General features: G+C 36.4%; 1 protein-coding gene across 1 annotated transcript in view; it reads left to right on the top strand.

Annotated features, from left to right (window-relative positions):
* Nucleotides 1-17,224, top strand: part of ADAMTS19 (ADAM metallopeptidase with thrombospondin type 1 motif 19) — a 162,679-nt gene that overhangs the window by 53,074 nt on the left and 92,381 nt on the right. Inside the window, exon 7 of the mRNA XM_076361925.1 lies at nucleotides 2,977-3,020. Coding sequence (XP_076218040.1) covers nucleotides 2,977-3,020 — 44 coding nt within the window. The remainder of the gene's footprint in view (nucleotides 1-2,976; nucleotides 3,021-17,224) is intronic.

Genomic DNA, 17,224 nt, shown 5'->3' with positions numbered 1-17,224 from the left:
CCTGAAACAAGTGTTAAATTTATCTAAAATGACAAATTGGTGCAAACTATTCATAAAAAATAAGTCTGGATTCTTCTTTAGTCTTCCTGTCCTGTTCTTGATGTCTTCTGTTGTACATCCCATCTACACATCAGGATTTATTTTAACAAAGAGAATGTAATGAGATACTTTATATTTGGAAATTGCATAGTTAGTCTTTGTTTGCTGTGAAGGCCCTTCATAATGCTATATGTAGTCGATTAAAAATGCACTAACTAAATGTAATTTTCTGAAACAATGGATTAGTGGTTACCCATTCTTGCTTAGAATTCTTTTCTAGGGTTAGCCAACTTGTTCAAGCTCAGAAATCAGTCCTAAATCTCATGAAACCTCCTCTTTTCTCTCACTTGAATAAGGACCTGTTTTCCCTTCCACGTGCATGCAAAGTAACCATTTAGAGTAATGGAAGTTGTGTGCTGGATAGCGGTTAGAAGGGGACTTTAGTGTGCTTTAACCAGTTTCTTGCTTTCAGTGTTAGACTCTGTTACTAACTTGCGCCACAAAAGCTTCTATGTGCATTAATGGTAATGCTAATATCTTTGCCCTGTTTTGCTAAGAGAAGGAAGGAAAAGAACAAAGGCAAATAATCTCAGTGGCTTTCCTGAGGGCTTTGTAGTGTGCTTTATTGCTCTGTTTTATACCTCCTCTTACTTGGAAGAGTCCGTATCCTCTCTTTTGTTTTGTGTAGTTTCAGTATGCCAATTCCATATATATATAAAGCATAGAGGTTTATATATATATATGTGTGTATGTTATATACACACACAGGAACGTAGTTATAATATGATGGTATATTTAAGTTACCATGTGGGAATTTGAGAACAATTTCTGTGAGAGTCATTGGTAGGTCTAGTTAGAGCTGTAAATCTTTACTAAGGAGCCTAGTCTCAAATGTATGTAATGCATTCATATTCTTGGAAATTAAAGGAGGTATTACATTCTTTCAATGTAAATCAGGAACTAGGAATGGTTTATTGTACCTCCCTCTTGCCAAATCATAGCAGTACTGTTTCCCCCAAGTCCCATAATAAAACTCTGGATGCATAGCATAACCATAGTCAGAGTCAGCCAAGAAGGAAAAACAAAACAAAAACAGCTCAGTAAGTGTATGAGAACAAAGCTATTACATAAGCAGAAACCTCTTGGATATTGGCAGTTTTAAAATGTCAGATGGTATTCTTGTACATTTGAAGGTATGCTCTCTTTTTTTTTTTTACTTGTTACATCAGTTAATATTTATGGTAGTTGTATGAGTGTGTGTGGAAGACAATCTATGTCCTTAGATTGTCTTTACACATGTTCTCTTGCTTCACCACAAGTCCCATATTTCTAATGGTTCTGTCATGTTGCTTAACAAGACAATAAGTCCCTTGTGTCACATAGCACAAAACAAAGAATTGTGTTACAACCAGTGCATTAATGCAATTTGTTGCAGGTTTGAAAAAATAAAAGAACTTCCTTCTGTATCTGATTATAGTTTCTTGTTCACCACCTTTGGCTCAATTTCCAGGGCTCTTTTAAGTGGATTCCCAGAGTTTCTTTATCAGTTTATTCACAAGATTGGTTTCTAGCACTGTTGCTTTGCTTTCCTACTCTGTAATTATCTGGCAGTGGTGACTGGAGAATCAAAATCTGTATAACCCCATGTCTCTGGCTGTGTGGCCTTTAACAAGTGTCAGAAATTTGCCAGCCTCTTGAGATTGCTTTTGGGTCTAAATCACTCTGTGGGAATAGTCTGTGGGAAACAAACAAACAAACAAACAAACAAACAAAAAGCTCGTAGAATAGTTACATTTATAAAAATGTGTCACTAGTCTACTCTCTCATCTCAAGCACCAAACAATTCCTCCATTTTGTTCCTGGAAAATGAGTGTTTCTATATGTGTGTATCTTTATCATTATCAATCTATGTGTAGATCTATGTAGCTTCATAGGCAGAATATAAAAATGAAATCTCTCTGGCCCATATGGTCCCTCTCTAAAAATAGAGACCGTTACTCTGTGGTACAGCTTAAGAACAGAAACTTCTTTATTTGAGTACATGTCGGAATGAAGTTCAGGTAACTAGGTTGTATTTTGCTTGGATTCTATACGTGGGGGTTTTTTGTTGTTTGTTCCCCATTGGTTCCCTTCCCCACTCCCCAGTTCATGCATACCTCAGCAGCCCTATTTTTACTTAAAATAAAAAATTAGCATGAGTTATAAACACCCCAGTAAAAAGAAGCTTTTCCTTTGCTCTTTTGATACCTTTGTTATGTGTCTCTGAGAACAGGTAAAATAGGTGTGAAATTAAAATGAATCTGAAGTGTATGATCTTTAACACGGAGCTGAAATATTTATTCCACTTCATGCAACTGAGCAGTCTTATTTATAGAGATATGGCTGGACTAAAATCTGTGTTGGAGATAGGGTAGTCTTCTCCCAGCGAGTTAATTTGTACGTCTTCCACTACTGTAATAGGATGCCCTAGCAGAAATGCTTCTCCAGCATGTATTCCGATTGGTCATTTTAACCATTGACTTTTTAGCACAAAAACTTTCTGACTCTACATCTGATCTAAATGCTGGATTACAATGCTGCTTTTGGACCTGATATTAAGCACTGAAGATATTTTCATTTCAAATGAAAGAAAGAATAACTTTAGACTTGTTACTTTTCAAGACTCTTGGGGAAAAAAACAGAAATTAGGTACAATGCAATTTAAATATATGGTACATGGTTTGTCATCTGACTACTCCTAAATCTGTTCTGAGAATAAACTGAAGTTTAAGTGTTCTGGGTAATCCTGGCCTTTGCTTGCCCATGCTCTTTGTTGAGATAATGGTATTCTGTACTTATTCATTGAGCCATACAAAATATTTGTAAATAGGTCACACAGTTGTTACCAGTCTGACAGCTTGGCTTTCTTAACATTTTTCTTTTCCCCCCCAATTCTAGGAAGGATTTCTGTGTACATAAAGACGAACCATGTGATACTGTTGGTAAGTAAACAAACATAAGAGACTGTGTATAAGCCGCTTCATAAAATAAGTGTTATATAAATAGAGTGTTATATAAATGTGAAGCTAAAAGATGACAACAGCATCGGTGATGGATAGCTGTAACTAGCTAAAATGCAAAATACATCTCAAATGCCAATAATACTTTGTTAGATTTGTGTATGCTTCTAGCAAAATAATACGTTTAAGTACAATATTTCCATCTCATTCATAGAGCAAACTTTTAAAACTTTTTTCTTTTTAATCTCACTGACAGTTTAATACCAAATTGTTTTAATATTCTTAAGTTAGAATATGAAGCTAAACAAATGGTTAACAGTGGCAAAGGTTTGAGGAAAATTCTTATGTAAACTGTATTACCTCACTGCTTGCTAGTCTTTTTTCTTTTACTGCTGTATCATCCCAAGTCTATGTGAGCATGTCTGTGGGGTGGATATCAATAAAGAATCCTTCTAAATGAAGAATGGAATGTTTCTCACAGCAGTTAGTGGTTAAGAATTCATAGTGTTCTTCCACTAATCAGTATCTTGATCTTAGGTGAATTTTGTATGAGAGTTTGGTGCTCACAGGCATTTATTTTTGTCTTGTAAGTGGAAAAATGCCTCCTTCCAGCTGAAGGAGGAAGCAATGTGACAAGAAGTCGTCAGCATCTTATGCTGATCTAAGCTGAAGATCAAATCCGGAGTACTTCTAGTATATCTAAATCAGGATAGGCTGCTGTCTGGGTTTCACAGATGAAGTGAGTGTATTCAAGGATTTTCCCTGAAAAATGTTTCCTCTTTGGCTGAACCTTGGAGGTAGTAGAATGACTATCTCTGAATTTGTCCATGGAATTGTAAATGAGATAAGATTGAACTGACTCAAGTATCAGTCATTCACAGTTCTATGATGAAGAAGCTTGGATGAAACTTGAAAATGAGGCAGTGCATTGATCATAAGTGCACAGGAAGTAAAGAGTTTGCAGATAAGCAAAATGAAGTAGACACCTTGGCTGTCTAATTTGGCATTTTGTGGAATGGCTGTTGTGGACTTTCCCACTCTGCGTATTGTTGTTTCAGAGTTTTCTTCAGGAATTGAAACATAGTTCATATGTGTAGTTCTTCCCATCTAGCTACAGTTGTGCAGGAAAAGCTAAGGTAATTCATTTCCAGTTGTTCCATCAGTTACTATATGAATTTAATCATTAGGTTTCCAGATTAATATAGCGCCTTTCCATAAATTCAGTGTATCATTTCTTCCATGCTCATTTACAGTACTGTGGGTCCATGTTCACTCTTAAGAAGATAATGTCTTTCTGAAGCTCTTGTCCACCATCATCTGTGAGCTGATCTAAGGAAGTGTGTTGAAAAACAAGGAAGAACTTTGTGCATTTCTCTTGAAGAGAATTTTTAAATTGTCCTACTGGCATGGATGTATTACATCAAAATTTTTAGGATTGCAGGTTTATATGCAAAATTGTGGAAAGTACGTGTAGGTAGATGGTGGTTTCATTTTGGCATCTTTTCTTTTACTTTTGATTTCCCTAGGAAAACCCAAATTGTGATTTGTAGTCTTAGATTAGATCATGAGTAAAAGTTCATTGAAAGGTAAGGAAGAGCAGTTTGATCTTACTCTAGATCTTCGTGCAACATGTTTATAGGCAAAAGGAGACAGCACATTCCAGGGATGTTTAACATGCTGTAAATTATAGAATTTGCCAAAGAAAGTAGATGAGAAATGCTAATATAGTATCAACTGTACAATTCCCAGCTGTCCAGAGCTTGCCCCTCCTTCCCCCCAAAAAACTCAGAAGAATACACTACAATACAGACTTTTGTCTACCATAGAGTGGAATAAGGCAATTCTCTGTGAAATGTTAACATAACTGTACGTGTACGTGAGGCAGTCAAGGTGATCTTTGTAGCACATTACACAATCCAGAAATGAAAGTCATGAGAAAGGAACATTTACAGGACGGACCTCATTATTGGAAAGGGTTGTCATGTTGGATCATAGTTCTTCCCAGTGATGGATGCTAAACAGACAAATACTGCATTTATTGTTTATTCATTAAATGCCAAGACTCACAGTTTTCAGACTGGATGTGAGTACTCACTTAAGCTAGATGGAGTAAGTGCCAGTGTTCTGTTATATAGACAAAGTTTTCATGTATTTAGGTGGCAAATAATACATTTCTCTGTGCTTCTGGTCTTGTTCTACTCAAAGTACAGAGCTTATGCACTCTTCAATTAGTATTTTTTCATTGTCTCTTAAAATAACAGAGTGATTTATATGAAGATTTAATGGTTTAAAGGTAACATTAACCAAGAACTCCGTTAACCAGGAAAAATGTTTACTCAAAATCAAAAACATGTGTCAAAACTCCCTAGAAATATATAATTTCATTCTTGATTTTGAAACAAAATACATGGTGCCACTCTCCCAAATATGCCTTTACAAAAGCATTTAAAGTGGACAAATATAAGAATTTTTTTTCCATAATGATAGAAAACATATTTTGGAATGTTTGTCAGATTTTTACATTCTTAATCAGGAAAAAAAGTTCTGGCTATCTTGGTGATCAAGCACAAAATGTATTAACATTTCATATTTAATAGTTTTGAAAAGTAGGCAGAAATAGAAGAATTAGTTCTGGAATTTTATTCGATTTCTCAAAGTGTGTTGAAGTTTAGAAAGTAGAGTGTCTTTATTTTATGCTTTTCAGAGTTCTATTAAGTATTATGCTATTGCTGGAGGTGTTTGTAAAGCTCTGCTGTAACCAGGGTAGTTGTGGGGCTACTTTCTTACGTCACAATGTAAATCCAGAGTAACTCAAATGAATGCCTTCCTTGACTAATCTCATGTTTCTGTAAAACAATAAGCTAGACTCTCATGTGGTATGAATCAGCCCAGGTCAACTGATTTCAGCTAAGCTGTTCTGATTTCAGCATTGTCAATTGTCACAGCCCCTGTCAAATTCCTTCTGGGTGGAGAACCTCAAGACAATTGTTTTAGGCTCAAAATCGACCAGACCCAAGTGTTCTTGAGCTTCCTCTGGTTGGTTGGCTGCAGCACTCTTATTTTTATTTTTTTTCCCCTGCTGTTCTGCTCATGTGGATGCTCCCTGTCTCCTATTCCTGCACAGAAGTAAGATCCTGTTGCTCTGCCGCTGATTCTCACAGCTCTTTTATAGCTTAAAGAGAGGTTTCAGACCTTGCTTTACTGTATGGTCATTAGGGACATACTATGATTAAAACAAACAGAGGGCTTGTCTGGGGGTGGAAGAATATGAAGATGTTTATATACAAATTAAATTTTCTTTAGCTAATGAAAAAATTGGTTTAGATCTGTAATTGTCCAAGATGCTTTTCCCCCAGAATACAACTGTTTTTTGGGATCATGGCATTTCTGTCTTCCAAACAGGTTTTGTTAGCTTAGTCAGAGCGAATTCTCTTTTAAATTTGTGGTGATTTGGAGTGTTGTTCTTTTTCTTGTGCTGTAGACAGGTAAAATTATGAGTGTAGATGTCTCAATGAATTTCTGAAAAATCTAAGAAGTAATTCAGTTGTCAATTTTCAGGAAATTAAGTCTGTACTAAAAGAATCATCGTGAAATGTAAACTGGGGGCTAGTACATGCTTTATTGTTCTTGTGCATGCATCTTCTGGTATTACCGTATTTAAGTAACTGAAAGGAGCAATGATTCATAGGGCAACTTGTTAGTGGGTTATTGCACAAACCTTAGTACCAGCAGATGGAAATCAACAGATATTTTCTCACCCCCTTCAAGGACTAGGCTTACAAATAAACACAGGAATATTTCTTGAAGCAAGTGTATGCACATTTGAATTTCCCTTCGTCTACCTTTCCACTGCAGCAATTAAGATTTTGAGTCTCTGAGACATACTTCTGTTGGATTACATTTGTTGTTTGCTGCTAGGTAATGTCTTCTGTGGAAACACTATAATAGACAGACCTTAGTGTGAAATGTTACAGGCACGGGCAGATTATAAAATTATGCTCATCTTGTGTTGGCATCAGTTTGGAGCCTCATTAATCTGCAGGAACTGAGGGAACAACTGTTTCTAAGGGAAGCCATGTCCTTTCCAGGACTGCCCCTCTTGGAGGCTGCTCACTGCTGCTTTGGTTTAGCATCCCTCTGCCTCCTTTTCCAGCCTTTCCTTGTGCCAGCAAAATGACTCAGCAAGTCTTAACACAAACATGCAGTTGTGTTTAGTGGAAATTGTGATTGTTTACTTAACTAGCTGTAAAATTTTTTTTGTAGCTTCCATGCAGCTCACTATTTGCATCAAAGCTGTAGGTTAGATTGACGGGTAGGTTCTAGCAGGGTGCTTGAGAGCTTCTGATGCCCTGGAAGTGTTCAGGGATGCATAGTGTTGTTCTCACAGCAGTATCATCTCAAAATGGTTTTTAAAAGGCATAGGAATGAGCATAATTGCTACCGCTGGAAATATTGGCAGGCTGAATGACCCATAAAGATCAATGAATTAGCAAGTGGAGAATCAGGAAGGGAACCCAGCATGTTCTTCCTCTCCATTCCGCCTATTACATTGTCTGCATTTCTAGTGCCTATGACGTGGCTTTTAAGAAAATCTAAAATGTTGGTATGCTGTCACATCACTGTAAGTTGTAAGGCTCCAAGTAAATTTATCCTTAAAGCACATGTAGAATTTGAAAATAATTTGCAGACAAAAAATCATCCACTATTTGAAAGCTGTTGTTTTAGTAATACTATCCTATAGTGAATAGTAATTGCAGTTCCTGCTGGTAGTTGTTTTTCTAAGTCTTTATTGAAGATAGACCGTTCCACATATCAGACACCAAGCACCTGAATCCTTGTATTATCCCTTGTCTTATGCTATCTGATTCTTCAGGTAATATCTTCTCTCATCCCTTGTCAAAAGTCCGCAGGTGCACAACACATGCTCTGTAAAATGTAAAATATTGTGACCGTAGTTCATGTTTTGAAAGATTTATGATAGCTACTAAAATGTCCTGGTAACACTGATTGCAACAAAATGGAAGCCAAAAAAGTAGTATTTCCAGATTCAGTTACCGTAAGCCTTTTACTGCACTCAGTTAAAAAAATCTCCCTCTGTCAAAGGAAGGTCAGGAATTTTCTTGGCATGTATAAATTGAGTTCCATTTGACCTAATATGTCACAATTATGAGTAATTTTGAAGATAGCTTTTGCCTTAAATAGAGTGACCTCAGCTGATTGTTTCAATACTATCTTCTTACTGCAGCAGGGTGAGGCTTCTTTTTTTTAAATACATCTCCGGCTGACACACCTATATTGTTCTGCACAAATATGTTTCCTTTAAAGCTGATGCCATTTGCTTATACTCTTAGTCCTGGCTGAAATTCCCAAGTAATAGGATGTTTCAGGAATAGTAAGTGGAGCTTTTCGGATGCTTTATGAAAGACAGGGTTTTCAACATTTCATTGATCTCAGGGGAGTTTAAGTGCAATGTTCTGATTGTGGTCTCCTGGAAAGAAGGTAATTAAATGCTGTTTTCAAACAATATTTTGTATCTTACGATATCACAAAAGAGCAGGGTTTCCTTAAAAAAAAAAAAAAAAAAAAATTTTAAAAGCTGATACTGTACCATTTGATCCTGTACTTTCAGATACCATTTTCAGTTAAAACATCAGCTATAAGAACATTGTTTCCCAAAAATCCGCTTCCATCTAAACTGTTTACTAGAAAGCATTTTCCAGTAAAATGCTGACATTGCAATCTCTAAACAGAACTCCCTTAAAAACTCTTGTCAGATTGTTTTAGGGGGATGTTACAAATACAGTATATTATAAATTTCTGACTTTGATAACAGCTAGTGTTGCAGAGTTAAAAACAATAGCAGAAAATTGAGGCGCCATCAGGTCTTCATTCTGTTGCAAACGATCTAAATAGTGTAGATACAAATAATGACGGGTGAGGAATTGGACAAACATCTACACAATACAGACCACAAAACAAAATGAAGTGAAAGAACACGTCTTCCATCCAACTTAGCAAAATGCCAAAGATGGATTTATTTACTTTTCTTTTATAATGTGAAAGCTGTAGATCTTTAATACAAAGGACTTGGCCTTTTCCTCCAAAACTTGTCCCTAGGGACAAAGGTTTAGTCCAGCCCTATGCATTAAGAGATACGACAGAAATAGGGAATTCGGCGGGCTATCATTGTCCAGTGGAAGTTAATGCTGGAAATACTGAAGCTGAATGCTTAGGGCCTGTTACCAATGAACAAGCAGCCAAAGAAGCTGCACAGAACACGGGCAGCAGCACTGCAGAAGTAAACTTAAGAAGTCTGTTTTCCCTGTGCTTCCTCATCTGTATCCATCTTGTGTCCCTGGTGTCCCTCCTCTTATCTGGAAAATCGCTCTGTTGTAGTCTTGCGTAGCTGCCCTTAGCCTAACTAGCTAGACGAGTGGTAACAGTTTGCTGAGAAGCAGGGTGAACTCTCTCATGCTGAGCCATATGCTGCTGTGGCTGAACTCCTGCAGGCACTTGATGTTGCTAATTTAAAAATAGTTCAAGTACCTGTGTGCTGCAGAACAGGAGTCCTTGCGACATAAGCCCTGTAGGCAGGGTTAGTCTTTCTGCCTCTCTAACACTTCGTGTGGTTGGGTTCTGGTCTGTGGCTAGACAGGCTGGGATTACTGGACCCTGCACTGTGTTTCTCTAGAGGAAGGGAAAGGAGGGAAGAGGTGCTGCTACTGTGTTTTCAGTGGGCATATTTGGTTTGACTGGGATAAAGAAGCAAGAGGAAGTCTGTCCCCCCTCTTCCAGGCCCTCCCCACCATCAGAACTGGATCCTGCAGCATGTGTCTGTTTTTCTAGAAGATACTAACAAGGGCCTATGTTGTTTATATTCACTAGAAAAGGGTTTTTTTGTTTGTTTCTTCTCTTTTGTTGAGGCACAATTGTGGAAGAATTGCACTAAAGGCAGTTACAAACCAATACTGTAGATTGTTGAGTTGCTGACACTTGCAGGGGGCAAAGGAGACTTCGGATCAGTCAAGGCAAACAGGAATCCCTAAGCCCTGAGGCTTGTCGTTTACAATATGTCCTAACATTGACATGCATTTTTGGGAATGGGTTTCTCCACAAGGCAGATAAGGCTGAAAGTAGGGGGTGGGCCAGAACTAACTCTGCAAAGGATGGAGTATAGAACCTATGTATAGGTCCTGTGCTATAGGTGGGCTGGGGAGTTGGTAGCCCTGTCAGTCTTGTGGAGATGTAGGAGGCATGCTTAGAGAATGAAATCAGTGGAGGTTAGAAAGATGAGTCTTGTAAGGTGTGTGCATACATCTGTTTTTTGGAACATTTTAGCATTGCACACAGTCAGGTTGGATATTGGTGAAAAGTGTTATAAGTAAAGAAATACTATTTGAGGTTGCCATTGTAAAATTCTGTTGACTGAAGTCACCCATACCTGGAGATGTACACCTAGTCCTCCAGCTGACCACTGTGACCAGCATTTTTTTCTGATATTCATCACTAGTGAAATTAAATTTGTTTCTTTTGTGAATGTTACTGTCCTGGGTGCCATGGGGAATTCAGAGTCGGAGCATGAGCAGTTGGACAGACAGACTGGATGAGGAGAAGCAACCACAGCAAGTTTCTCCCAGTGAAGGCATAGGTGCAGTCTGTTAAACTTTCTAGGTCAAAAATGTTCTCTGACATATGTCCAAGCTTGCTGCTACACAAAATTAGCAAAAACGGCAAGAACATTGTAAGCTTTGAGTTTTTGCCCTGTGAGTTGGTTAACCCCAAAATACAAAACCTGTCCTGAACAGACGATACTCTAAACGTATCCTGTGTAAAAAAAGGATAATTTTTGTCAGTAAGACTGCTGACATTCAGAAAACTGGGTTCACCATTTAATCTGCAAAAGACTTCCTATGGAGATTTCCAATGTGTAACCTAATCTAAGCCATTCATATAACTTTTACAATACGTACAATTTTGCATTCATACAACATTCTCTTCTGCAGCAAGATCATGATAATAAATTCACTGACCTGTATATAAAGGAACACTTCATACAGTGAGAGCAGGAGCATCTTTTAAGTGCTTTTGTGGAAATGCTAGCCATAGAGATCTCACTCAATTTCACTTCATGAACTTTTCTTTTTGTTAAAAGTACTGTAGCTCAGATGTGTATCCAGTAGCTGCAACTGCCTGAGTAACTACAATGTTCACGTGTGGCTTCTGAACATTGATTTCTCCTGTGACATTGCTAGGATATTTTATTCAGTATAATTTGAACTATGTAGAAGTGTAGAAATAGAAAACTTCCCTAGGAAGTGATATCCATATGATAGTACAGTATGTCTGGTATACAAATACCTTTAATACACAAGATTTTTTTAAATCATCAGGGAAATTTTGACTTCTGCAGTCTACAAAATAAAATTCGCTTTTGTCTGTGAGTTACATGTCCGTAAGTACAGCAAAGCAGAACCTACTTACATGTGAATTCCAATAAATGTAAAAAACCAAACCAAAATAAATAAATAGAATTTAGTCTACCTCATGTGTCAGAAAACCTCAAATGAAATATGCATGCTTGGTGCAGTTTCTCAGGAAAGCAGAAGAACATAGGACTATGATACCCGTGCTCAGTCATCAAATCCAGACATCTGCTATTGCAAGCCTCAACTTTATTCCTCTTCTAGATATATTAAATTCACTTTTAAAAATTATTAAGATTCTTGATTCCAGCAAAACTCTTAAGATCCCGTCTTACCTTGCCTTTTGTTTAACTGAGTTGGACTAAATGGCAACACTCCAGTGAGACCAGAGAGCTAAGTTTTCATGCCAAGACAGCTGAACCTTTGTTTTCAAGCTGTGTTGTAACTCAGACACAAAATGACTAGGTTACAACACATTAGATTGTTTTATTTTCCAGTGTTTTATTTTAAGTGTTTAAAGCTTAATTAATCTCAACAGTAGTAGGGTAACACAGAATAAATCTCTCTGAATGGACTCTTGATGGCAATTTCATAATCACTGAGCTTACTTTTAATTACTAACCACTTATCAAACTTAAAAAACAAGTTTTTTCTTCCTTAAACAATTGATCAAGGACTTACTGCTTCAGGCAATTCCTTCCTTTATTTTATTTTATTTTGCTTTGAAGTAGTTAGCCAATGCATTTAGAGAGCTGAAAGTGAAGGAAAAAAAAAAAATTTGTTTTGTTTTTCAAATTATACTACAGAAGTCACTTACTGCTTTCTTACTCAGTGTGTGTTAACAATCTGCCTTAGGAAACAGTAGGGCCTTTGAATGTGTTTAGGAAGACTGGAACATTAATTTTCATGTTTACATCCAGTTTCAGAAGCTTACAATGAAATCTGTAAGTAAATTTTAGATAAAGCTGAGAAAATCCATGACACCTGTATCGAACTTCCGTTAGCCTGTGGATGTTCGGATACAAGGAATAATAATTTTTGAGAATGAAACAGTCTAACACGTTACTCATTCAATGGGCAGAATAATTTTGTATATTTGTTGATAGTGTTGGTATTTATGGTTGTCTTCAATAGTTTTTATTTGTATAATAGTTATAAATTAAAAATAAATACAGGATAGTTAAGATAGTATTAAAGGTGCAATCATTCCTCAGTAACTAAAGAAATCAACTTTTTCAGATACTGTGGTTATCTTGAAATATATCTGAGGTTAGTGATTATTTTTTCTTACATTATAATAATAACTATTATATCCATTCAGAACCATGTCTAATTCTTGTTGCACATTCCAGTTCAGATACATTCAGTTGTGCTCTTTCTCACCTAGGTGACATGCTATGATTGTTCTTAACATATGTTTAAATCCCAGCAGAGTCACCTAAATGCTCAATTGCTGAATTTGGTCCTTGACCTCAGTGAGTGGTCCTGTAATATGCTGCAATACCATCCATAGTTCTTCGTAATTTCATGTGTAACCATATCCTTTCTGTGAAAATGTAATATAACTATGTCATTTTCTACAGATTATACTACTTTGTAAATTTTTATATTTATTTTGTATTGTTCTCTGTATTTAGTCTCAACTTACCTGAGGTATTTAAAATTCTGTCTTAAAGGGATTTAAAATATAGGGAGACTTACTATATGTAAAGAATTTTAACATTACACTGAATAGCATTTAGAATATTTGTGCTTGGAACTGGAACTTCAATTTCTTTCACAGGCAAAACTCCTGTGTCCATCAGAAAAAGGCATTCCCAAGTAAGGACAAAAGAATCTGTAATATACGGTGCATATTTGCTTTGTGTTAAAGAAAACAAAAGGAAATTGCAAGCTAATTATCACAATAATTTGTGTTTGTCTTGTGGATAGTCTGTACTTTCTAACTTCACGTATGAATCCTTCAGTTATGCATGCCACATTCAAAAGTGAAAAACCAGTGAAACACCAGAGCAATACTGCCATGGTATGCGAGAGATGCTCATGTCAAGGCCAGGGAAGGGTGGTGAGACACAAAGCAGAGGACAGAAGTGGGCATGGCTTAATTAAGCTCAGGTCTCTGCTGGCAGAAATTCTTTCACCAGGAGAAAATTTGCAGTTTTAGCTAATCAGAGTGCAAGAGATAAACGAATGAGTGATTTAGTGACCTTCTCACTGCATTGAACAGTGAATTATGTCCTTTGTCATTTTATTCATCCAAAGTGTTGAAAAACTGAATCAGGCCCAAGCAGCTCTGAGCTCTTAAAAGTATCTTTCATTGTCTCCTGGATTTTACAACTTCAGTACTTATCTTTTATAGCTTGTTTTTATATGAAAAACATTTAGATGAAATCTTGTGTACATTCATAATAAAATTGTGTGGGTTGGCAACTGTAAATAATCGTGCATCGATAGTTACTCTGTATATGCTATAATACTGATATATACTCTATTATTTTGTATAAAGAATTGCTTTTCATTTCATGTATCATACATTCAATTAAATTTTAAAAATGAAAAATAAAATTTGGTGTCAAACATTACAAATTAAGGACATGCAAAATATATGGCTGTAAAGTAAGGTATACCTGTTCTCTAGCTAGCCAGCCATTTCTCTAGTATTAGAGTCTTATTTAGCTCTTGGTAGATATGCTTGTGTATAGTATTTTAATCCCTTCAAAAGAAACGTTTGCAAAGTTATATTTGAATAGAGTAGTCAACCTTGGATTATATTTTGCATTGAAGAATTTGACTGGTTTTTATTGGAATTTTTTTCAAAATAAGAGAGACCAGGTAGCTCCTTGTGACCAATGCCTCAGTTTCTGTGTCCCGTAGCTATATAATGGAAAAAACCTGTCAGCGTAATGGAATTAGATAGACCATGTAATGAACGCATATTTTTCTCCGGATTTTGAAGAATGGGATGGGTAGGCAGTGATACGTGGGTCCTTCAACTGAGGAGGAAACAAAAGGAGCTCCGTATTTGTAGAGAGAACTGTGGATGATCTGTACAACTGCATCTAACTGTTGTCAAAATACAAGGAAAAATGCTCCGCAAGTACAAGGAGGAAGGAACAGAGGTACAGGGCCAAGGCTCACTCTTCATTTAAATGCTTTTGGGCAGATTTTCTGTTTGAATCTCTCTCATAGCTCCCTTTTGTGACACTTAAATGGCAACAAGTTCTTTTGTATTTCTGTTTTGAGTCTGTACTGAAGGTTTTATGTTCTCAGGATGATGGTATCCTACCCTGAATAAAACATGAGTTTCTCATCAAGTAAGTCATCCTTTACTCAGCTTGCTCAAGCAGGGACTAATCAGGGTCTAGTGCTGCACATGTGAGATACAGGAGCCTTCTCTAGTTCTCAATTACCTTGCATCTTGCAGACTGTGCAAAGGTAGTTTGGATAATGGATTCCCTGGAAGACGAAAGACCTGATACTCTCAGCCTTTTCAGTTTGCTTTGGTATAGTTCAAACTTCTTGAGGACCATCCCAACAAACTCAAGGAATTTTTGAGTTGGAAACAGTTTGCAAGGACATTGAGATACGATCTTGAAGAAACTCATCAGGTGCAGGTACAAGTTGGGCCACTGATCAGCTAGTGCTGACTCTTACTTAGGCAGCATAACCACTGTCATCACGTGTGCTAATACAGCACAGAACAACATATGCTTAGTTACACTAATGAAGATGGAATACAGGATGGATATCTGGAGATAACAGTAGTAATTTTAAATCAAATAATTTTAGCTGAAAAGAGGTGTGATGGAAGACTCTTCTCAAGATAGATTTGCCTTTGTTCTCATTTATCAGAAAGATACTAGTTAAGCTAGCTATCCACATCTAGACAATATTCTCTGTATAAAGGAACAGTTAGCTATTTAATTCAGTTTTCCTGGAAGGTGTGCTACTGGTGCCTCCTATAAAGCAGTCCCAAGATCAGTAATTTTCTTATTGTGCATCTCTCTCATAGTGAAACAAAGTATAATTTCTTCACATGAAAAACTTAAAGGTCACAAACTTCAAAACTTTGGCCACAGAGTAATAGATTATTCTAAAAAACAAACAAACAAAAAGCAGACTAATACCTCTTTCAATCCCCTTAGCTGTCCCTTGTCTCACAGAAAAGAGAATGCAGATTACACCATGCTTTAAAAAAAGGGGAAAAGTTCCTAAATATTTTCTTTAAGTGGGGTCTCAACAACAGTAAAATAATGACTTTCATATCACTTTTAGCTTGATTGTCTTATGAAAACATGAGAAATGTTTTACAGGAATCACCCAGATTGCAGAAAATGAGGAAATGTATTACTGTGCTGAAGCACTGTTTGTCAAGGAACAATTTTTTGTTTCTACCACACAGTGTCATTTCCATAGCACGGGTATAATAAAATAAATTACCAAAGAAAGCAAGACAGTCTTGTTTTCCTCATATTTTGTTGTAGAAATAAAAATAGGTTTAAAGAAGGTGTGTTAGACTGAGAATTTTATGGTCTTATGAGTGATTTCACATTGGTTTGTTGCACAGAGGGTGGTACCAAGACAAGGAGAAGAAAGCACCAGAAATTAAATTATAGGAAAATCAGCTTAATAGGGTATCAAGGCTGGAATCTTTGTAAGACCAAGAAAAGCACTGGTGATATATTATGAGTAGATCAAATCGGCAAGGGGAGTTGATGTTACACAAGGCTTGGAAGCATGTTCAGAATAAAAATGATTTGATGGAATGAGACAAGAGGTGAATTCAAAGACATTGCAATGTGCATAGGTGTTACAGAACATGGGGGCAACTTTAGCAGCTGCACATTTTATGAATGTGAGAATTGAAACCCAGATGTCAGGAAGGCAATAAGAGAGATAAGCACCTGGGTGAACATTTTCACTATTTGGATGGAGTGACATAATTCTTAATTACCTCTAGTATATATTTTACTCTGTGATGCTAATATATTTTGACCCAAGTGTACAGAGTTGTAGGCTTATAGTATTTTAAAACATCTTAAAGTAACCTCACACTTCACAGCAGTGGAAGCAGTTCTAACAACTAATTGGACCATCTTATATTGCAGGATAACATCTGTTCATCACATTTCTTATGGGGAGAGTCAGATTTTCTCAGAAACAGAATAAGAGACAAGAGAGTTTTAAAAATATAGCATTTGCATTAAAATAGGAGTTCAATCAGTATTTTCTGCTTTTTTTGACAAATTACCGAAAACATTTAGTCATCTTGAAATGACATGTACACTCAAGTTTTAAGGTCAGCACAATTTTTTTAAGGTTAGAGAAGTTACGTAAAATTTTCATTTAGAAAATAGAGACTACTCGAAACTGATCTTGAAAACTAGGGGAACATTTTAAGTCCTATACTGTATGTAGGTCCTCGGGAAGTCTAAAGCCTACCCGTACATCAGCATTTTCATAAACATGCTGTTCTGCGCACTGTGCTTCCTGTTTCCTTGGGCCAGGGCCCTTGACATTAAACGATGAGGCTTTTTTTTAATATACTTTAAAATAAAATGTTGGGGTTTTTTAATGTATTCCAGACATTTAAAATATTTTTAAATCGACCAAACCTTTCTGTATGTTATTTTTATAAAAGTATGTTTAAAATAGTGCTTACATTTAAAAAAAAAAAAAAGTAATTTAAACAATTGACAGTGGCAAGAAAGTATACAATAGCAAAGCTGTAACAAATTATTAGAAAAGGTCATCTTCACAAAA

The sequence above is a fragment of the Aptenodytes patagonicus genome, chromosome Z (genome assembly GCF_965638725.1).
Source record: "Aptenodytes patagonicus chromosome Z, bAptPat1.pri.cur, whole genome shotgun sequence".
Classification (NCBI taxonomy): Eukaryota; Metazoa; Chordata; class Aves; order Sphenisciformes; family Spheniscidae; genus Aptenodytes; species Aptenodytes patagonicus.
Note: the sequence above shows the minus strand (reverse complement) of the source record. Positions and strands in the feature narration are given on the sequence as shown.